General features: G+C 34.5%; 1 protein-coding gene across 1 annotated transcript; it reads left to right on the top strand.

The window, feature by feature from the left end:
- The first annotated feature begins 12,442 nt into the window (after window positions 1-12,442).
- On the top strand, window positions 12,443-12,991 carry LOC148575033 (uncharacterized). Its single transcript, XM_088506022.1, has one exon. It carries the CDS (start codon window positions 12,443-12,445, stop codon window positions 12,989-12,991), a length of 549 nt encoding a protein of 182 aa, XP_088362148.1.
- The last annotated feature ends 10,828 nt before the right edge of the window (window positions 12,992-23,819 follow it).

Genomic DNA, 23,819 nt, shown 5'->3' with positions numbered 1-23,819 from the left:
TGGAAAAGAAGCTATTCATACTTGGATCTCTTCTGAACCTTGAAAGAGGAATGAAGAGATCATGCTAGAAATGCTTTCTCATGCTGGACCAAATTGGGTTTGGATGGATATGTGACTATAATCCTCTCAACACTTGATTTGGGAAATGCATGTGGTATAATCAGTGACCATACTTCATCTCTTCTCATGAGCAATTGACCAAGGAATTGGCTATTGATCAAGATTTGAGAGATTGAATTACAAGAAATTGTAATTCAATCACTTAAGATTGCCAAGGAGATCAATGAGTGCATTGATTGAGGAAGAGATGAAAATGAAATTGATCCGGAGAATGCAACATCTCCTAAGCCCAATGAACTCCCCATTTCTAATCTTACCCATTCTCTTTAATTTCTGTTATTTACTCTTATGAGCAATTTCCCCATTCTCATTTACAATTCTGCAATTTACTTCAGTAATTTACTTTCAGTTCTTTAATTCTAGCATTTACTTTTTCTGTCATTTACCTTCCCGCCATTTTATTTTCTGCAATTCTAAACTCAAATCCTGGATTCGCTCAACTAGAACATTCCTCTAATTAAAGTTGCTTGATCAATCAATCCTTGTGGGATTCGACCTCACTCTATTGTGAGTTTTTACTTGACGACAAATTCGGTACACTTGCCGAAGGAAATTTGTTAAGAGACAAGTTTTCCGTGCATCAACTCGTCGTGGATGTGTTGCATCGGATGCTGGGGGAAGCCGTTAGGAATGGGCGCATTGTGCCATTACTAGTAGGGGGGACCATATGGAGTTGTCGCACCTACAATTTGCAGATGACACAATCTTATTTTGCCCACCAGAGACGGAAACAATTGTGAACTATAAGCGGCTGTTGAGGTGTTTTGAGTTGATGTCTGGGCTGAGCATTAATTTTGAGAAGTCGAATCTGATCCCAGTGAACTGTGAGCAAGAGTGGATAGAGCGTGCATGTGACTTACTGGGGTGTCAAAAGAAAGAGTTGCCTGTGCGATACCTTGGGATCTCCTTGGGGGCGAATCCACAGTTGGTAAAGACGTGGAAACCTATCATTGATAAGGTGGAACAGAAGCTCAGCTTATGGAAAGCGAAGGTGTTGAATAAAGCAGGTAAGCTTGTTCTTATCAAATCAGTCCTAAATAGCTTGCCCATTTATTACCTTAGCTTGTATAAGATGCCACGGGCGGTGGCGTCCAAGCTGATTGCTTTACAAAGGCACTTTATGTGGTGTAAGGAGGACGGTACCTATGGAATCCCGTTGGTCAAATGGGAGTTGGTACAGGCTCCGAAAAAGGCTGGAGGCTTGGGGGTGGGGGATGTGGCGCTTAGGAACACAGCACTATTTTTTAAATGGTGGTGGAGGTTTTCAAAGGAAGAATTCCCGTTGTGGAAAAAGATTGTCTGTTCCTGCAACAAATTGTCCCCTAATTTAATGCTAGCAAAGCAGTCGTTACCGGTCAAAGGAGGGCCTTGGAAGGACATATGCCAGCTAAATATCAAAGAGCAAAGGGTGCGGGATAAAATAGTGAATGGTTTGGCAATGGAAGTCGATAATGGTAGGAAAACCCGGTTTTGGGAAGCTAATTGGGTTCAGGGTGGTCCGCTAAGAGTAAATTTCCCAAGACTCTTCTCTGTGTCAAGCCAACAAAATTTTGTGATTGGGGATTGTGGTTTTTGGGATGGGTTAGAGTGGATATGAAACTTCCAATGGAGGAGGGAGCTGTTCCAATGGGAGCTAGAACTGGTACATCAACTGCATGAGCGATTAAGGCCAGTGAGGATGTCACCTGAAAATGAAGATACTGTGGTCTGGAAACTTGATAACACAGGTGTCTTTTCTACGAAGTCCTTTATGCAGATAATCCAAACGGAGACGTTGTCAGAGGAGATCACGAGCTATAACTTCACCAGTGCAATATGGAAAGGTTTGGTACCCCAAGAATTGAACTATTTGGATGGTTTGTGCTAGTAGGCCGCATTAATACTAAGGAGCGATTGAATAGATTAGGAGTTGATATTCATAGTGATACTATTTGCGTCCTATGCCACAAGGGGATAGAAAATGTTGAGCATCTATTTCTTCGGTGTGAGGTAACATGGCAGGTATGGTGCTACTGGTTGCGATCCTTTAGTAGTGTTTAGGTTATCCCTGGAACCATGAGAGATCTATTTGGGAGTTGGATCGGCATGATCGGCAGAAGCCAAGGACAGAAGCAGTGGATGGTGGCGTTCTTTGCAGTAATCTGGAACATATGGTTGGAACGTAATGCCAAAATTTTCAAGAATGCACGGGAAAGTATTGAATCCATTCAAACAAAGACGGTGTTGAGCTACAAAGAGTGGTATGGCTCCGATGTTTTCAGGAGTTGTTAGATGAGTTGAAAGTGTTGGTTGCTTTGTCTGTAGCGTTTATATTCTATGTTTGTTTGTTTGCTCCACTTTAATGTGTCGAGCTTTCTCTAATTCAAAAAAAATAATATATATTTAAAACACAAAAAAAAAAAAATTCCTTGCCAATAATTTGCTAACAAAGTTACAATGTTATCTTTGGCAGAAGTCCTATCTAACACCGTAGAATATAAATCAAAGCTTGGCCAACAGAAATTGTTACAAAAATAAGTCTTGTTTCATTTCAATTTATCCTGAAGATATCTTTAATAAGAGTGAAAATATTCATATATTTTATTCTAAATATTTAGAATTTTAGTATTTAATTTGTGCATAAATGTATACATATTGCATGAATATTTTTTAGAATTCTTAATATTGTAAAATATCAAATTAGTTTCATTAGTTTCTAAATTATATAAATTTGCATTATATTTTATTAATGCATTATTTTTTATCCTAAGTGAAAAACTTGCATGGCTGTATCTAAATTCATAATTGTATTTTGAATGTATTTTTCTGTGTAAATTTTTAAATTCTACATATTTTATATTCTAGAAAAACTAAGAGACAAATCTATAATTATTGATGAAATAAACTATCAGGGCTGCACACGGATCGGATCGGATCGGATATAGCCTAAAATTCTATCCGATCCGCACTGCACTCATCGGATCGGATCAGATACGATATCCGCATTTTTTTAGGCTAGATCCGATCCGATCCGATCCGCATACTTGCGGATCGGATCGATCGGATATCGGGTATATCCGCATAATTAAAAAAAAAACTATTTTAAGATTCAATTTGGCTGTTTTTACAAAAAAATATCCAGAAAATTTATTTTTTATCTGTTTAAGCCTATTTACTCATAAAATATTATCAATAATAGTTCTCTTGAATAACAAAAATAAAATAATAACACAAGATTTAAGTTTAATTATTCTAAGTTAAAGTACAAATAAAAAATTAAAAACAAAATATCATAAAATTCATAAAATAACACACTAAAATTCATATCACAATAGAGTTTACTTTCTTAAACTATGCTATTTATATGTGTGTGCGGATATGCGAATTTGCGAATCGGATTCACGGATATCACTGCCGAATCCGCAATCTGATCCGACCATAGTGCGGATCAGATCCGATCCGATCTGATGGCTCTGTAGATCGGATAATATCCGCAAAATTCGGATCGGATGCGGATAATTACCGCGGATATGCGGATATTATCCGATCCATGTGCAGCCCTATAAACTATGACAAAAGATGATGTTTAAAAGGCTAAAATTATCTTAGAAGACAGATCAAACGTTTAATGTTATGGATTTGGGTGACGCCTAGTGTTTGGCTCACAAGTGAAACTAGAAATATTGTCTCTTCACATCAAAGCTTCATTTGTGCATATAATATGTGAAATGATCCAATTAAGAATAAGAAATTGTGAATTCAAACATGTCAAGCTCTTGTTGAAATTCTAAATAACCGGAAAAAAGGATCATATCTAACTAATTTTTCTACTCAAATTTTTCAAATATATCTAAATCAAAGGGAATTGAATGATCTACAACTTTATCTTATAGGTTTGGAATTAATTTGTTCATCTAGATAGAGTAAACAGCCTAGCAATAAAATAGTGCAATTTTAATGTTTCTGCATGCTATAGTAAATGATGAATATCTCTCTCATTTTTTATTGAATTAGAGAAAAATTTGCATCTATAAAATGAGCAACAAATTGATGTATCTGATTTAAGCAATGACTTTAGCAAAGGGTATAATTGAAATTTGTCATGTAAATTTTTTTTTTATAAAGGGGAGCAAACTCAGCCATTAGGGCATGTAATTTAGATCCTAAATACTCTTCTCATCTATATTTAGTCCTTTAATTTTCTATTTTGTAATTTTAGGAGTTAATTTTCTTCCACGTTAGTAACAAATTATGTATGTTACAAATGCATGAACTCTTAAAAACCTTGAATTCTTTATAAATTTCCACCACTTCACTTCTACCAATTCTGATTGAGCTTAAACATTCTGAGTCTTGATTTACACTTCCAAAATAGTTTCATATCTGTACCAGCATGCTATGGCAATGTGATCGACTTTATTGCACACTTGATATTGTGGAGGAGGTCTTGAAGAAGATCTTCCATAACCTTGAAATTGATGGTATACTATTCTACCTCATCTACCAAATTTGTTTGATCGTCGACCTCTACAGAAGCTTCTACCATCTCGAGCGAAGTGATGAGAAGACTGCATATATATGTGCCACATGAGCTTGTACAAAGCTCTCTGGTTTCTTGTACTTTTCAAGAAGCTCTTCATGTGCCATAAGCAAAGCCTCAAGTTCATGTACTGAAACAGGATTGGATGTAGCAGTAATTGTAGTGATGAAAGAAGTATATTCTTCTGGCAAACCATTCAGGATAGCTTCTACATGATCTGATTTACTGATTGCAGCTCCAACACATATCAATGAGTCTATAACTTTCTTGATTTTGAGGAGATAATCATTGATTAGGTAGTCCTTTTTTGTATTTACTAATTTATTCTTTAATTGAAAAATTTTTGCAGTGATCTGAGAAGCAAAGAAGGTTTCTAATCTACTTCATACCTGATAAGTAAACACACACCCTACCATGCGAGTGGTGACTCTCTTGTTCATTGATGCAAGTAACCACATTTTTAGTAACATGTTGCAAATTTAGGATTGATCACGCCTGCTATTTCATCTTCGTTTGAAAGAAAGGGACTCTTTAAACGATGTTGAGATCATATAGGTGGAGAGATCTTATTTAAGAGGTTTGCTCTATTTCACTTTTTTTTATCTTTTGTTTTGTTTTGTTTTTATTTTTGTAAACCAAAAAAAAAAATAGTTAATTGAAACATCAGCCATCACTGTTTGTTAATTGATTTTAGGATTTAATTTATCAATACTTATAATAGTTGAAGCCCAATCTGATATATTGAATGATATAGGGATGCTTATTTTTTAAGAACAATGATTATGAACCAAAATAGGCACTTATTCTAGATTTATATCCTAAATGTCTTTTGCATAAATTGCTAATTGCTACTGTATTGACTATCATTGATATTTTTTTTTTAAAAAAAAAATCAAAGTACAATAGTAGATTTTTAAAATTATTACTTCAATAACATATTAACATATATCTACTCATTACATCTATTCATAAAAAAATCAGATCTAAAATGAAGAATGTAAATTTGAATATGAAGAACAAATAATAATGAATCTATTCTCTTTTATTGCTATTGTCAAATTCTATCACTATTGTTTTCTTCTTTCCTTCCTCTTTTTCTCTTTCTATGATATTTTACAATTTTTTTTTTTACAGAAAAAATATTTCTTTCATAAAAAAATCATACGGCACTTCCAGATAAAAGAAAAATAAATTAGATCTAAATGTTGAGGAAAGGATTAAATATATTTTATGCTAAACTATAAACTAAAAGTAAGTTCAAAGTTTGATTTAAAAAAATTTTAAACAGTAAAAATATAGATAGATTTGAGTTTGTATAATTTTTAAATCAACACAAGAAATAATGTAATATGTTAAAAAATCTGTTTTTTTTTTTCTTTACTTAAAACTAAATCTTTTTCTAATATGAAGATATTTCCATGAAAAAAAATAAACTTCAATATATCTTCTAAAATCTGATAGATTTGTACCAATATACTCACACTATTGATAAAAAAAGACAATAAAATAGGTTATTTTTTTATATGGATTAAATATGTGTAGTACTTTATTATTGAAGTTTGAGTGTTTTTTTTATATGAATGTATTTCTTTAATTGATATTAATCAAATCGGACTGTCCAATTTGTTTGAGGAAAGACAGCAAACTACAAATTAGGGGTTCAATTTTAATTTTTAAATTTTTTATTTTTAAAAATAAAAATTGGAGTGTGCGATTTCAATCTTAATTTTTTTTATTTTCAAAAACATAAATCAGATGATCTAATTTGTATCGTTTGTTTAAAAAAATTAAACAATGTAAAAAAAATTGAAGGCACCAATTTCTTAAATCCACAACAATATAAAACACATTTTTACATTCTTTTGTGATATATATACTCCTGCAATATAAGAAACATAACAAGTGCCAATAAAATACCACAAAAAAAAATATCACATAGAGATATTAAAAGAAAAAAAAAGAAACTAAAACAAACTAAAAGATTAAACAGAAAAATGATGAAAAAAAGAGATGATGAAAATAAGATAAAAAAGAGTAAAAGATGAAAGAAAAAGAGGTGAAAGGAAGGAAAAAGGGGGTGTGAAGAAAACGGAAGTAAAGAAAAAAAAAAAAGAAAGGTCAAAGAAAACATGAAAAAAAAGTAAAGTGGTAATAAAATAAAAAGATGGAAAAGAGGAGAGGGAAGCCACCGCCTTGCAAGGTTAGCGGTACCAATCTCCTTTTGGAATAGCAACAAAGATGAAAAAGAGAGAGAGTAAGTTGAAATCCTTAGTAGAACAAAAAGGTGAATGTTTACTGATTTGGATCTTTTAAATTTTGAATTTCACTTTTAAATTTTGAATTTCACTTTAGAGGGTAAAATGTAATTTATCACCATTTATTTTATAGGTGGGACTAAAAAATAATATGGGAGAAAAACTATTTAAGAGTGAGAGATCACACTTTATCCTCTAAAATAAAAATTCAAAATTTAGAGGATCCAAATCAATATTTACGCATAAGATATTACAATTTTGAGTAAATGGCCAGTCCTGATAATTTTTTCGAAGGACTACGAGATCTCCAATAAAAAAAAATATCTTTTCGGGGCCTTGATATTTAACTTCGTGATACTAGTTAGTCTCTCTATCAATGATCTCTCTTCAGAACATACTTATATAACATGTTAATCACTAATATATCCTCCATTTAATTTTTATAAGTAAAAATAATTTAAAAATCAAAAATATTTTTTAGTTTTATACTAATATATTTAAAAAAGATAATAAAAAAATGAAAAAACTAAACGGTCTTGACAATTATTTTTAAAAGACAACGAGATTCCCAACAAAAAAGAATTTGTCAATTCTAATTAATTTTTAATGAACAAATCAACAGTTTAATATGCCATATAAGCTCATTCTATTAATACAGAGAGAAATTATTAACAAAAAGGCTAATCAATCTTATAAAAGTAAAAATCATCAGGAGTAAAAAAGAATATATTTTTTGTTGAGAATTTCGTTGTATTTTAAAATAATTGTCATTAACTATTTATAATTTTTTTTCTACAATTTTCTATCTTGTATTCAGTGTTATCACCAAATAAATAATATAAAAAAAAATTTTAATTTGGATCCTCTAAATTTTGAATTTTTACTTTAGAAAGTAAAGTGTAATCTCTCACCCTTTAATGGTTTCTCTCTCATATTTTCTCTTAGTCCTACATATGAAAAATAAATGATGAGAGATCACATTTTTCCTTCTAAAGTAAAATTCAAAATTTAGAGGATTCAAATTTAAAAAAATTATATGTCTTACTATCAATATTTTTGTCTCATTAACATAATACTGTTGTGATAAGGTTGAGTATGTAGATGTCCATTTGATGTGCGGATATTTTATACGCTTTTTATGTTATTTTTCTACTGTTTTTAGTATATCTTGTTAAGTTTTATTATGTTTTAGTAGGTTTTATTGCAAAATTCACTTTTTGAATGCTAATTTGAGCTTGTGTTTTTTCTATGATTTTAGGAGAATTTTGGATGAATTTGGCAAGTTTTGACAAAGTCTGATTCAGAGGCAAAGAAAGCATAGCAGATGCTGTCAGATTCTGACCTCTGTGCATTCAAACGAGTATTTCTGGAGCTACAGAGATCAAAATGATGCGATCTCAATGGCATTAAAAAGCTAACTTTTAGAGCTTTCCAGCAATATATAATAGTCTATACCTTTTTTTAGAAATGATGGCCTAAAATGGGCGTTGAACGCCTAAACTACCCCCTTTCTGGCGTTCAACACCCTAAAAGGACTGAAGCCAGCGTTGAACGCCCAAGACTGGCATTCAACGCCACAAGGAGAGAAAGGAAGCAGCATATCTACCCCCTAGTGGGCGTTCAACTCCCACCCTTTCAAGTTGGACGCCAAACTCAACCCAAACATTCACCAAGTGGGCCCAAAAGTGGATTTTCGCACCTTTAACCTAGTTTAGTTTATTTTTATAATTTCTAATTATTATTAATGTCTTTTTAGGTTTAGTATTAGTATATATAAGGGGAGATCACCATTGTTTAGGATCTTCTCCACCACATTCGAACCTTACACATTATTCTCTGTACAGTATGAGCAACTAAACCTCCAAGGTTAAGATTAGGAGCTCTGTTGATTCCTATGGATTAATAACATTATGTTCTATTTCAATACATGTTTGATTCTATTCTATGATGCATTTTCATCCTTCATCCTTATGAATCTGGGGAGGAACGAAAGTATGGCCCTTATTCTATATGAGTTCATGCGAGTCCTAACCTAGATAGTATTGAGCTACAGCTTGAGAGTGCATCACTGGTTCCAAGAGAGTATCTGGGCTACTTGGGTTATGTGACATAAAATCCCGTTAGTCATGGGTAAATGAGGTCTTTGTGGCGTTAAGGCTAGAATCATAAAGCATCATTCTCCGATCCGGAAGATCCGACCTTATCTGTGGCATTTTGAATAGGATCAACAAAAGAATAGTGGATTGCACGGGCTTCATCTTCGGCTATAGTGAAGCACTATGAGCTAACTTGATGAGAGGACATGAGTTACTCAAATACGGTGTGTAGCTATGGTTTAGGGGAGATTAAGTTGATGAGAGGACATGAGTTAATCACTTACAGCTTTACCATTGAATGAATCATTCATTATTGAAGTAATCAGTAAGAAAAGTTAATCCAGAAAGATAAAGCATCTCCAAAGCCTTAACTAATTTCTCATTATTGTTTCTCTGCTATTTCTTTATTGCTTCCTTTATTTATTTTATGCGCATTCAACAATAACCATATTTTCTATTCACCTGACTAAGATCTGCAGGATAACCACAGCTTGTTCAATCCGACAATCCTCGTGGGATTCGACCCTCACTCACCTGAGGTATTACTTGGATGACCCAGTGCACTTGTCGGTTCAGTTGTGTGAGTTCTAATTTCGCACACCAAATTTTTGGTACCGTTGTCGGAGATTGTTTGTGATTGACAAACTAACGGTTGTCTTGCTGCTTAGATCAGGTACGTTTTACTATTTTTCTTTTTGTGTTTCTTATTTTCTTTTCAAAATTTTTCAAAAAAAATTATATTTTCATCTTTAGTCATCTTTTTTCTCTTGTTTGAGTATTGTATCAAGTCTTAAGTTTGGTGTCCCTTTAGTTTTCATTTCTTTTCTCGAATCTTTGAAAATTGTTCTTGTTTTTTTTGGGTGTTCGAAATTTTTCTTTTATTTTTCTTTGTTTGATCTCAAAATCTTTAAGTTTGGTGTCTTTTAGTGTTTTTTCTTTTAATTTTTTTCGAAATAATTGTTTGATTTCAAAACTTGTTAGTTTAGTATCCTGTTTGTGTTTGTTTTTCCTTTTTAATTTTTTCGAAAATTTCTTTTATTTAAATTTAAAATTTTAAGTTTGGTGTCTTGATTTTTAATCTTGTTTATCTTTTATATCTTTAAAAATCTTTATCTTATCTTTTTCTTTAATTTTCAAAATTTTGTTATCTTATCTTTCTTTTTAATTTAAAATTTTAAATTTTAGTATCTTGCTAGTTTTTCTTTCTTTTTAAATTTGAATTTTAAAATCTTGAAATTTTTTAAATCTTATCTTATCTTGTTTTTCTCTCTCTTGACTTTTTAAAATTTTGAATTTAAAAATCTTTCTTTGACTTTATATTTTTAAAAGATTTTCAAAATCAAATATCTTGTTTTAAATTTTAGATCTTATCTTATCTTGTTTGACTTTTTCTTTTTAAATTTAAATTTTAAAATCTTTGATTGACTCTTTCTTTTTAAATTTCAAAAATTTTTAAAAATCAAATCTTTTATTTTATTTTCAAATCTTGTTAGTTAGTTATTTGTTTTATCTTATTCTAATTTTAAAAGTTTGGTATCTCTTTCATTTTTCTTTTTTTTTCGAAAATCTCTTCAATTCTCTCTCTCTTCTTTTTCAAAAATCTTCTACCTTTTTCTCTCTTTTTATTTTCGAAAACTCTTTTAATTAAAAGATACCTTTATTTTTTTTCTTTTTTCTTTATCTATCTCTCTCTAACAAACGACCTCTATACTCTGATATAGAGAATTCTTTCTTTTTCTTTTCTTGGTTTCTTTCTTCTCGTTTATGAACAGGAGTAGGGATAAAGAACCTCTCTTTGATCTGGATTCTGAACCTGAAAGGACTCTAAGAAGGCGTCTGCAACAAGTTAAGGCTAGCAGAGCCATAAGGAATCTCACACGGGATCTAGAACAAGAAGCTGAAGATACAACAATGGCAGCTAACCCAGATAATGGGGGTGGCGCAAGAAAGGTCCTAGGATCTTACACTGCACCAAATTCTGATTTCTATGGGCGCAGCATCTCCATTCCTGCCATTGGCGCAAACAACTTTGAGTTGAAACCTCAACTGGTCACTCTAGTACAACAGAACTACTAGTTTTATGGACTTCCACAGGAAGATCCAAACAAATTCATATCTGACTTCCTGTAGATATGTGACACTGTCAAGACTAATGGACTAAATCTAGAAGTCTACAAGCTCATACTCTTTCCATTTGCTGTAAGAGATAGAGTAAGGCTGTGGCTGTATTCTCAGTCTAAAGAAAGCCTAGATACATGGAAAAAGGTGGTCAATGAATTCTTGACCAAGTTCTTTCCATCTTAGTCAGCTCAGGGTGGAAGTACAAACCTTCAGACAGAAAGAGGGTGAATCCCTTTATGAAGCTTTGGAAAAATACAAGCAACTGATCAGAAGATGTTCTCTTGATATGATCTCAGATTGGACCATGCTAGACATCTTCTATGATGGCCTATCAGAGGCGTCCAAGATGTCTTTGGACCACTCTACAGGTAGATCCCTCCACTTCAAGAAGACACCTGAAGAGGCACAGGAGCTTATTGACATGGTTCCCAATAACCAGTGTATGTACACTTCTGAAAGGAACCCTGTAAACAATGGGGTTACTCAGAAGAGAGGCGTTCTAGAAGTAGGGACCTTAGATGCTATCTTGGCTCAGAACAAGCTGATGTCCCAGCAAATCAACATGATCACTCAGCATTTGAGTGGGGCACAAAGCTTAGAAGCTTACTGTCCGGAGATGGCTTATGAGATAAACGCAGGTGATAATGCCTGGACCAACATAGAGGAGGTGAACTATATGGGAAACCCCTCCAGAAACTCCAACAATAATCTCTATTCGAATACTTTCAATCAGGGATAGAGGAACCACCCCAATTTTGGGTGGAAAGATCAGCAGAAGCTTCAACAAGGCTTCAGTAATAATCAGGGTGGAATGAATCAGAACCGGTTCAACAACAGACCACTCCAACCTTTTCAACAATAGACAGAGACTCCCACACAGAGCCTCTCTGACCTGGCTACTATAGTCTCTAACCTCTTTAAGACCCCTCACAGTTTCATGGCTGAAACTAGGTCTTCCATTCAGAACTTGGAGATACAGGTTAGTCAGTTAAGTAAGAGGATTCTAAAGATCCCTTCTAACACTCTTCCAAGCAACACAGAGGTAAACCTAAGGGAAGAGTGCAAGGCCCTCATGGTGGAGGTTGTGACCGAACTCAAAGAGGAGCTTGCTATTGAGGAGCTCAAGAAAATCAGAGCTCATGAGAAGACTGATAATGTCACCTTGCACGCCCTTTTGTTGGGAGAGGAACCTGAAGAATACACCTCTTTCTGACGAGGACGAGGAGTCCAAGGAAGAGCGAATTGCTCAGTTCCTGGCAATCCTCATAAAGCTGAAGGCGAAATACAGAGGCGTTGGAGGAGGAAGATGAGCCTATGGTATTGGCCAAGGAATGCAGTGCCTTGGTCCAGAAGAAGCTCCCTCAAAAGCTGTGGATCCCGGAAGCTTCCTGATTCCCTGTACTATAGGGACCATCACCTTTGAGAAGGCACTATGTGACTTTGGCTCAAGCATCAACCTCATGTCTCTCTCTGTAATGAAGAGGCTAGGAATTCTAGAGGTGCAGCGTGCCAAGATCTCATTGGAGATGGCAGAAAAGTCCCTGAAAATAGCATATGGCATGGTGGAGGATGTCCTAGTAAAGGTTAAAGATCTATACATCCCTGCTGATTTTGTAATCTTAGACAATAGGGAGGATAGAGATGAACCCATCATCCTCAGAAGGCCTTTCCTAGCCACTGCTAAGGCCTTAATTGATGTGGAAAAAGGAGAGCTAGTTCTTAGACTACATGAGGATTGTATCTTGTTCAAGATCCCCAACCCTCAGTCTCCCTCTAACAAAGGAAGTACCATTGTACAACACGTAGTGTTTCAGCCCTCCCTCTCAGTACAGAGCTATATAGAGTCCCCAGACACCAACTCTAAGTTTGATGTTGGGTAACCATCTTTAAGCATTGAGAAGGAAGGTACTAAGAAGAAGGTACCTAAAGGCTGGAGGGACAAAAAGATCTTCATTGAAGGCCTCTCACCTGGCATGAGAGTTGTCTTCACTAAGAGTCCAGTCATTCCACATACTGTGAACCAGATCCTATCTCTAGAGCATGTGGAGCTCATTCATGAGAACACAGGAAGAAAGTTCACTGTGAGGGTGAAAATCTAAGCCCCTACCTACCTCTGTAATGGAGCTGTCCGTCAAGCTAATGACGGTAAAGAAGCGCTTGTTGGAAGGCAACCCAACCATTAACATAGTGTTTTCATTTTCTTTTCTTCAAGTTTTATATATTATAATTTTTCCTTTGATTTTTGACGTTTGTAATCATGTATAGCACTTAGGACAGAGACAAGGTCAATAGAACACCCTGGGGAGAGTCCCTTAGTGGCATTGAACGCCAGACAAGGAGGAAGCTGGGCGTTCAACACTAGAGAATGACCATCTTAGGCGTTCAACGCCCCATGGGGAGCATACACTGGTGTTGAATGCCAGTCAGGGAGCAATGCTGGGCATTCAACGCCCTAAAGGGAGCATCCAGGCCTGCATTTTGACTCCCCCTATGGGCGTCTAACACCCATTCTTGGCGTTGAACGCCAGGTAGTGGGCAGGCTGCTCAAGTTTGGAAGCTTCTCAGCCACTTGGTCCCACAAAATCTCCACCTACCCCCACCTTTCTTCTCTCTCTCCCACCTTTTCTAGACCTTGAAACCCACACCCTATTTTCCCTCTTCCCAATACACACTCTTCCCCAAATCCATTATAAATCCGATTACTTTAATTTCCACCAATCCCATCCACTTCAAATTCAAACCTTTCCCACCCATTCTTCCTTCCCAAATAACCGAACCTTACCCTATCTCCACCCTATATATACCCCCTCATACAACCCTTCATACCCACACCTCCTACACACTCTCTCCCTCTAACCCTATACACTTTCCACTCCCTTCTTCCTCCACATTCCCCCACTTGGCCGACGTCTTCCTCCCCCTCTATCTCTATCATTTCCTTCTCTCTTCTACTCTTTTCTTTCCTTTTGTTCCTATTTTCTCGAGGACAAGCAAAGTTCTTAAGTTTGGTGTTGCAAAAACTTTGCTTTTGACTTCTCCATTCCTAAGTATGGCACTAAAGGCCAGCGGAGCCGCAAGAAATAAGAAGGAAAAAGCCCCCGCTTCCACTTCCAAACCGTGGAAATCATGGAGATTCCTCACTAAAGTGCACCACGATCACTTCTATAATATGGTAAGGCACAAAAAGGTGATTCCCGAGGTCCCCTTGAAGCTCAAGAAAGGGAAATATCCAGAGATCCAAAAAGAGATCTGGAGAAAGGATTGGGAAATTCTTACCAATCCTGTTTCAGAGGTCAGAACACTAATGGTGCAAGAATTATTTGCCAATGCTTGGGTCACCAAAAATTATGATACAAGTGTGAACTCAAGCCCTAAAAACTGGCACAACATGGTCCGATAGCAACTCTTGGACTTTAGCCTGGAAAGTGTGAGAGTGGCACTACAATTGCCATACATGCTAGGAGACCCACACTCTTACACTAGAATGGTCAACTCCGACCAAAGACTGGATCAAGTCCTTACAGATATTTGTGTGGAAGGAGCTCAGTGGAGAAGGGACACACAAGGCAAGCCCTATCAACTAGGTAGGCTTGACCTCAAGTTTGTGGCCCGAGGTTGGTTGGAGTTTATCAGACGCTCCATCATCCTCACAAGTAACCGATCTGAGGTTACTATTGACCGAGCAATAATGATTCATTGCATTATGCTTGAGAATGAGGTAGAGGTACATGAGGTGATACCTCAAGAGTTGTACAAGGTGGCTGAAAAGACCTCCACCCAAGCGAAGTTAGCATTCTCACACCTCATATATCACCTATACAATTCAGCTGGAATTGGTATAGCTGGAGACGCCCTCATTGAGATGGAAAAGCCCATCACAAAGAGGAAGATGGAGCATTTGAGAAAGCCTGCACATGAACCACAGCAGGAGCCTGTGCACCCGCCTCCACTAGAGATTCCTGAGATGCCTCAAGGGATGTATTTTCCTCCCCGTGACTATTGGGATCAACTGAATACATCAATAGGGGGGCTGAGCTCAAACGTAAAGCAGCTGAGAGTAGAGCATAGGGAGCACGCCAGTACCCTCCATGAAATAAGAGAAGATCAGAAAAGATTAATGGAGGAACAACAGAGACAAGGGCGCGATATAGAGGAGATCAAACGCTCCATTGGATTCTACAGAGGGAGCAGCAGCCGACATCACTGAGGTTGTTGAGTCCCATTATCTCTCTGTTTGCTTTATTTTTGTTTTTATTGTAATTTAATTATTGTTTGTTTTCTTCTCTAAGTTCATGATCACGTTTAGTATTTGTTCTTTTCTAGTTTTATTTTCTTGTTTCATTTTGGTTATAAGATATCCATTGTATCCTCACCATACTTAAAAGAAAAATTATTTGAAAAAGAAACAGTGAGATACATAAGTTTTAAGCATATCATGAGAGATTCCAATTGTTTAAGATATGGTAGCCTTGCATTTGTTTTCTGAATCTATGAATTAACCATGCATGATTGATATTGAAGTTGAGTATATTGACTCTTGAGAGAACAAAGAATTTAGAAAAGTATTATCGACTCTCTGAAAAATAAAAAATTATTGATTCTTGAAGTAAGAAAAAGCAGCAGAAAAAAAAAAGGAAAAGAATGCTCATAAAAGAAAAATCAAAAGAGCAAGGATCCAAGGCTTTGAGTATTAATGATTAGGAGGTTAAAAATTAGCCTAAAAAGCTCAATTGAGTTGCTGTCCCTAATTAAATGCTTGTGGTGTGAAGGTGTCAAGTGAAAAGCTTGAGACTAAGCAGTTAAAGTCGTGATCCAAAGCAAAAGAGTATGCCTAAGAACTCTAGGCACCACTGACTGGGAATTTAAGCAAAGCTAAATTCGAATCCAAGGGGTTCCCTAGTTAAGTGCCTGTGGCATTTATATATCCGGTGGAAATAAGGGAAAACAAAACGTTTAGAGTCACAGCTAGGCTTAAAAAGGTGCAAAGTACCAAAAGAAGCTGTGTTCAAGAATCAAGAAGAGTTAAACTAAGAGAATCAATAATATCATCTGGATTCTGATCCCAAGGGATGTCAATATTTCTGAACTTCAAAGGAAAGTGAGATGCCAAAACTATTCAGAAGTAAAGAGATATTAGCCCCACTCAATATTTGGAATTGAGCTTCATTGAAAAAATTTAAGACCTATTGTATCTTTCTCTTCTTTTTAGTCCTACTTTATTTTGGTTGCTTGAGGACAAGCAATAGTTTAAATTTGGTGTTCTGATGAGCGGATATTTTATACACTTTTTGATGTTATTTTCCTACTATTTTTAGTATATCTTGTTAAGTTTTATTATGTTTTAGTAGATTTTATTTCAAAATTCACTTTTTAGATGCTACTTTGAGATTTTGTGTTTTTCCTATGATTTTAGGTGAATTTTGGATGAATTTGGCAAGTTTTGACAAAGTTTGATTTAGAGGCAAAGAAAGCATAGCAGATGCTGTCAGATTCTGACCTCTGTGTATTCAAACGAGCATTTCTAGAGCTACAGAGGTCTAAATGACGCGTTCTCAATGGCTTAGGAAAGATAACTTCTAGATCTTTCTCGCAATATATAATAGTCTATGCCATTTTTGGGAAATGATGGCCCAAAATGGGTGTTGAACACCCAAACTACCCACTTTCTGGCGTTCAACGCCCCAAAAGGACTGAAGCCAGCGTTGAACGCCTAAGACTGGCATTCAACGCCACAAGGGGAGTAAGGAAGCAGCATATCTACCCCCTAGTGGGCGTTCAACGCCCACCCTTTCAAGTTGGATGCCAAACACTCACCAACCCAAAAGTGGATTTTCGCACCTTTAACCTAGTTTAGTTTATTTTTGTAATTTTTAATTATTATTAATGTCTTTTTAGGTTTAGTATTAGTATATATAAGGGAAGATCACCATTGTTTAGGATCTTCTCCACCACATTCGAACCTTACACATTGTTCTCTGTACAGTATGAGAAATTAAACCTCCTAGGTTAAGGTTAGGAGCTCTGCTGATTCCTATGGATTAATAATATTAGTGTTCTATTTCAATACATGTTTGATTCTATTCTATGATGCATTTTTGTCCTTTATCCTTATGAATTTGGGGTGGAACGGAAGTATGGCCCCTTATTCTATATGAGTTCATGCGAGTCTTGACCCGGATAGTATTGAGCTACAGCTTGAGAGTGCATCACAGATTCCAAGAGAGTATCTGGGCTAATTAGGATATGTGACATAAAATTCCATTAGTCATGGGTAAATGAGGTCTCTGTGGCGCTAAGGCTAGAATCATAAAACATCATTCTCTGATTCGAAAGATCTGACCTTATCTGTGGCATTTTGAGTAGGATCAACAAAAGGAGAGTGGATTGCACGGGCTTCATCTTCGGCTATAGTGAAGCACTATGAACTAACTTGATGAGAGGACATGAGTTAATCACTTACAGTTTTGCCATTGAATGAATCATTCATTATTGAAGTAATCAGTAAGAAAAGTTAATCCAGAAAGATAAAGCATCTCCGAAGCCTTGACTGATTTCTCATTATTGTTTCTTTGCTATTACTTTATTGCTTCCTTTATTTATTTTATCGCATTCAACAATAACTATATTTTCTATTCGCCTGACTAAGATCTACAGGATAACCACAGCTTGTTCAATCCGACAATTCTCGTGGGATTCAACCCTCACTCACCTGAGGTATTACTTGGACGACCTGATGTACTTGCTGGTTCAGTTGTGCGAGTTCTAATTTCGCACACCACCATTCTCAAGAGAGAATGAATTTAATAACATTGAAAATATAACATTTTGTATTTGTATAAGTAGGAGGTTAAGCCTCCATTAATAACACGTACAATAGTAACAATAAAATCACTTTCTCCTTTTTTATATAATGTTCCTCTCTCTCTTTTACAAATAAGTTGCTACATATATTAGTAGATATATATATAAACCATCTCTATTATATTGAGATAATTATATTCGTGAATGTTATTACTAAAGTTATCTGTTTACGCTTCTTTATTTTATATCTATTTTCTCTTCCTTATTTATTTATTTTACAACACGTTATCAACACGAGACTCTGATCAAATTTTAGGAAGACTCAAGTAACAAATTTTCACTAGGTTGAAGCCTTCTCATCTTGAATTTAATGCTCTTGATATATTTGGAAACAACTAGTTATCATGGATACTAGATGCTAAAATCTATCTTTATTTAATGGATCTTGGAGATACCATTAAGGTTGAAAATAATACATCCTAGAAGAATAAAGCAAAAACCATAATCTTCCTTCGTCGTCATCTTGACGAAAGATTGAAAAATAAAAATCTCACATTAAAAGATCCTGCAGATCTATGGAAAAACCTTGAAAAAAGGTATAATTATCAAAAGATAGTGATACTTCCTCAAACCCGATATGAATAGACGCACTTGCGTCTACAGAATTTTAAATCTATAATGAATATAATTCAGCAATGTTTCGAATCACCTCACGAATGAAATTATGTGGGAAAAAGATAACTGATAATGATATGTTAGAGAAAACTTTCTCGACCTTTCATGCCTCGAATGTGCTCTTGCAGCAGCAGTATCGAGAAAAATAATTTAAAATATATTCTGAGTTAATTTCATGCTTTCTTGTTGCTGAACACAACAATGAGTTGCTTTTAAAAAATCATGAAACGCGCCCAACTGGCGCCGCCCCATTTTCTGAAGCAAATGCGGCAAATCATAATCCCAGAAAAGATAAATGGCAAGATTTTAACAACAAGAAAAATCATAGAAGGAAGAAAAATTATGTTCACAAGAAAGGATCTCATTAGAAGTGTGATAAAGAAAGAAACAATGGGCAAAATAAATCAACAGAGGATAAATGTTTCCGTTGTGGTGGAAAGGGTCATTGGTCGTGTACCTGTCATACCCCAAGGCACTTGATCGATCTTTATCAAGCATCTTTGAAAAAGGACGACAAAAAAAGGAGACGAATTTTGTTTCAAATGATGCTAAAAATTACACCACTCATTATGAAGTATCTGATTTCTTTGAGGATCTTGAAGAAAATATTGGTCATTTGATCAATGATGGAATAGTTTAATATGTGGGTTTGTTAAGTACTCATGTAAATAAATAATGTAAGAAACTTTTTATTAAGTTTTATTTTCTATGCATTTGAATTTCAAGTACGATGTATATCAATAATGTTTAATAAAATATTTATAAATTTCAAAATTGTTGAATGTGCCAAGATAATAATAATAAAATTTTTAGTATATATTATACTTGTTAGAAAAATATTTTCAACCAAGAAAATAATTTTACTGCGTAAATATTTCTACTCATTTTATTATTTGTTTTTGAAGAAAATGGCAAGGACTTATAGTGAAGATGTTTGCCTTACGGATAGTGCAAGTTTGCACACCATTCTCAAATGTAATATATATTTTACCTATCTTGTGCCAAAAAAAGGATATGTTCATACTACTATTGGCTCAGGCAATGTGATAGAAGGTTTCGGAAGAGCTATAATTTTGTTTTCCAGAGGAATAAAATTCATAATAAATAATGCACTATTGTCTACCAAGTCTCTAAGAAATTTGTTAAGTTTTAAAGATATTCGCCGAAATAGATATCATATTGAAACAATGAATGAGGAAAATTATGAGTATATGTATCACAACACATGACTCAAATAAAAATGTTATATTAGAAAAGTTACCATCACTTTCATCTGGGTTATATTATACTAAAATTAGTACAATTGAATCACATGTCATTATAAACTAGAAGTTTACTAACCCAAATGAATTTATAACTTGGCATGATCGATTGGGTCATCCGGGAACAACCATGATGCAAAAAATTATTGAAAACTTCCATAGACATTTACTAAAGAACCAGAAGATTCTTAAATCTAGTGAATTTTGTTGTGCTGCATGTTCTCAAGGAAAGCTAATTTTAAGGCCATCACTAGTAAATATTGGATTTGAGTCCCCTGAATTCCTAGAAAGGATTCAAGGCGATATATGTGAACCTATTCATCCACCATGTGGATCTTTTAGATATTTTATGGTCCTAATAGATGCATCTTCGAGATGGTCACATGCGTGCTTATTGTCTTCTCGGAACCTGGCGTTTGCGAGATTACTTGTCCAAATTATCCGATTAAAAGCACAGTTTCCAGAAAATCCAATCAAAGCAATTCATCTTGATAGGCTGGTGCATTCACTTCCCAAGCCTTTGATGCTTATTGTATGGCTAACGGAATAAGCGTTGAAAATCAAATAGCTCATGTTCACACACAAAATGGGTTCGCAGAATCACTTATTAAATGTCTCCAGCTAATTACTAGACCCTTACATATAAAAGCAAATCTCCCAACCTCGACTTGGGGCATGCTATTTTACATGCTGCAGCACTTATTCGTTTGAGGCCAACAAATTACCATCAGTTCTCTCCTATGCAATTAGTTTTTTGCCAGTAGCAAAATATTTTCCATTTAAAAATATTCGGGTGTGCGATATATGTTCCCATTGCACTACCTTGTCGCAACAAAATAGGACCCAAAGAAAATTGGGAATATATGTTGGATATGATTCTCCCTCTATAGTAAGGTATCTTGATATACAAACTGGAAATGTATTTAAAGTTCGATTTGTGGATTATCATTTTGATGAATCAAAATTTCCAACATTAGGAGGAGAGAATAAGCTTCCTGAAAAGGAACTTAATTGGAATGTATCATCCTTGATGCATTTAGATCCTCGATCAGGGCAATGTGAACTAGAAGCTCAAAATATTATACATTTGCAAAGAATAGCAAATGAATTGCTTGATGCATTTTCTAATACAAAAAGGATAACTAAATCCTATATACTAGCTGAAAATGCTCCAATTGATGTCCTAGTCGGACAAATAGCCACCGAAACAAATTCACGTCAGAAGCGTGGTAGGTCTGTCGGTTTCAAAGATAAAAATTCTCGAAAAAGAGAAAAAGAGGTAAATACTATTTCTGTTGAAAAAGACATAGCAAAGACACCTGCAGTTGTCCAAAATTTTGATATAGTTTTGACGCTAGAAGACGTTCAGGTACCAGAAAATTGTGAAAATGACAAGATCTCGATAAATTATGCCTTTGTAGGAAAAAATAGAACCGAAATAAGACAATTGTCAATGAAATATTTGCATATAATGTGACATTAAGTATCATGCATGAAAGTAAGGATCTTGAGCCAAGAACAATCGAAGAATGTCGACAAAGAAACGATTGGCCAAAATGAGAAGAAGCTATGAAGGCTGAGTTAGACTCACTTGCAAAACGTGAAGTCTTTGGACCTGTAGTCCGTACATCAGAAGATGTAAAACCTGTTGGATATAGATGAGTATTTGTGAGAAAACAAAATGAGAAAAATGAAGTTGTAGACTACAAAGCTCGACTTGTGGCACAAGGTTTCTCACAAAGGCTCAGTATAGATTATGAAGAAACATATTCCCCTGTAGTGGATGCAATAACATTGCGTTATTTGGTCAGTTTATCCACATATCATAAACGACATATGCATTTAATGGATGTGGTAACAACCTACTTATATGGATCATTAGATCGTGATATCTATATGAAAGTCCCTGCAACACTAAAGATATCTAAACCATCCAATGAATATTCACATGGGTTATACTCAGTCAAATTGAAAAGATCTTTATATGGTTTAAAGCAATCGGGACGAATGTGGTATAATTGTCTTACTGAACATCTGGTCAAAAACGGATTCAAGAATGATGATATCTGCCGATATGTTTTCATAAAGAAATCTACATCTGGATTCATTATAATTGCTGTGTACGTTGATGATTTAAATATCATTCAAACTCCTGAAAATATTCCAACAATTATAAAAGCTCTAAAAAAAGAGTTTGAAATGAAAGATCTTGGAAAGACTAAATTTTGTCTTGGCCTGCAGATCGAGCATACAAAAAATGGGATCTTTATTCATCAAACAACATACACAGAAAAAGATCTTGAAGAGATTTTATATGGACAAGTCATATCCATTAAATATCCCAATGATCGTAAGGTTTTTGGATGTGGAAAAGGATCAATTCCGTCCTAAAGAAGAAAATGAAGATATCCTTGGTTCTGAAGTATCATATCTTAGTGTCATTGGAGCGCTAATGTATCTTGCTAATAATACACAACCCAATATATCATTTGCTGTGAATTTGTTAACAAGATATAGTTCCTCTTCAACCAGAAGACATTGGAATGAAATCAAACAAATCTTTCGATATCTTCATGGAACGGTTGATATGAAATTGTTTTATCCATATGAATACAAGTCACAACTAATTGGTTATGCAGATGTAAGATACTTGTCTGATCCATACAAAGAGAGATCTCAAACAGGATATCTGTTCACATATGGTGGTACAGCTATATCATGGAGGTTCACAAAACAGACGACTGCAGCAACATCCTCTAATCATGCTGAAATACTAGCAATACATGAAGCTAGTTGCGAGTGTTTTTGGCTCAGGAGTTTGATCCAATATATTCTGTCATCATGTAAACTAATTGATCATAAGATAGCTCCTACTGTCCTGTTTGAAGATAATACAGCATGCATTGCTTAACTTAAGGGTGGATACATCAAAGATGATAGAATAAAACATATTTCTCCCAAATTCTTCTTTACTCATGATATTCAAAATCAAGGAACAATTGATGTCTAACAGATCCACTCGAGCGATAATCTGGTAGACTTATTTATAAAGTCACTTCCAAAATCCTTCTTTGAAAAATTGGTACATCAGATTGGGATGCGCCGATTTCGAGATATTAAATGATGTCGATTGAACTTTTTTACCCTTGGTCAGGTTTTTTCCCATTGGGTTTTTCTTAACAAAGTTTTTAATGAGGCAGTTCCCATTACAAAGGATTTTGTACTCTTTTTCCTTTACTAAAGTTTTTTTTTTCCATTAGATTTTTCTTTAGTAAGGTTTTAATGAGGCATAATCCTAAATGGACATCAAGAGAGAGTGTTGTGATAAGGTTGATTATGTGGATGTCCATTCTCAAGAGAGAATGAATTTAATAACGTTGAAAATATAACATTTTGTATGTGTATAAATAGGAGGTTAAGCCTCCGTTAATAACACACACAATAGTAACAATAAAATCACTCTCTCCTTTTCATATACTGATCCTCTCTCTCTTATAAATAAGTTGCAACATATATATATATATATATATATATATATATATATATATATATATATATATATATATATATATATATATATATATAAACCATCTCTATTATATTAAGATAATTATATTGGTGAATATTAATACTAAAGTTATCTATTTACGCTTCTTTATTATATATCTATTTTCTCTTTCTTATTTATTTATTTTACAATAAATACTTTTTAATATTACTTCCTCAAAAATTCAAGGACTAAAATTTAATTATAAAAATTAAATGATTAACTTTGTCTTTTTTACAATTAACAATTTTGTTAGTATAAAATAATTTTCTTGAAATTATGGGACTAAAATATAATCTAATCAGAGAAACTAAATTGTACACTAGATATCCTTGGAAATCAAAAGGAAAATATTGTTTTAGAAAAAAAAAAATTGTAGAAAAACTGAAAAAGGAAGAAGATAAATTCATAAAGGAGAAGCAA

Source organism: Arachis ipaensis, chromosome B2, assembly GCF_059453495.1.
Source record: "Arachis ipaensis isolate K30076 ecotype BB chromosome B2, ASM5945349v1, whole genome shotgun sequence".
NCBI classification, from domain to species: Eukaryota; Viridiplantae; Streptophyta; class Magnoliopsida; order Fabales; family Fabaceae; genus Arachis; species Arachis ipaensis.
The sequence above is the reverse complement of the archived record's forward strand: the minus strand, read 5'-3'. Positions and strand labels throughout refer to the sequence as shown.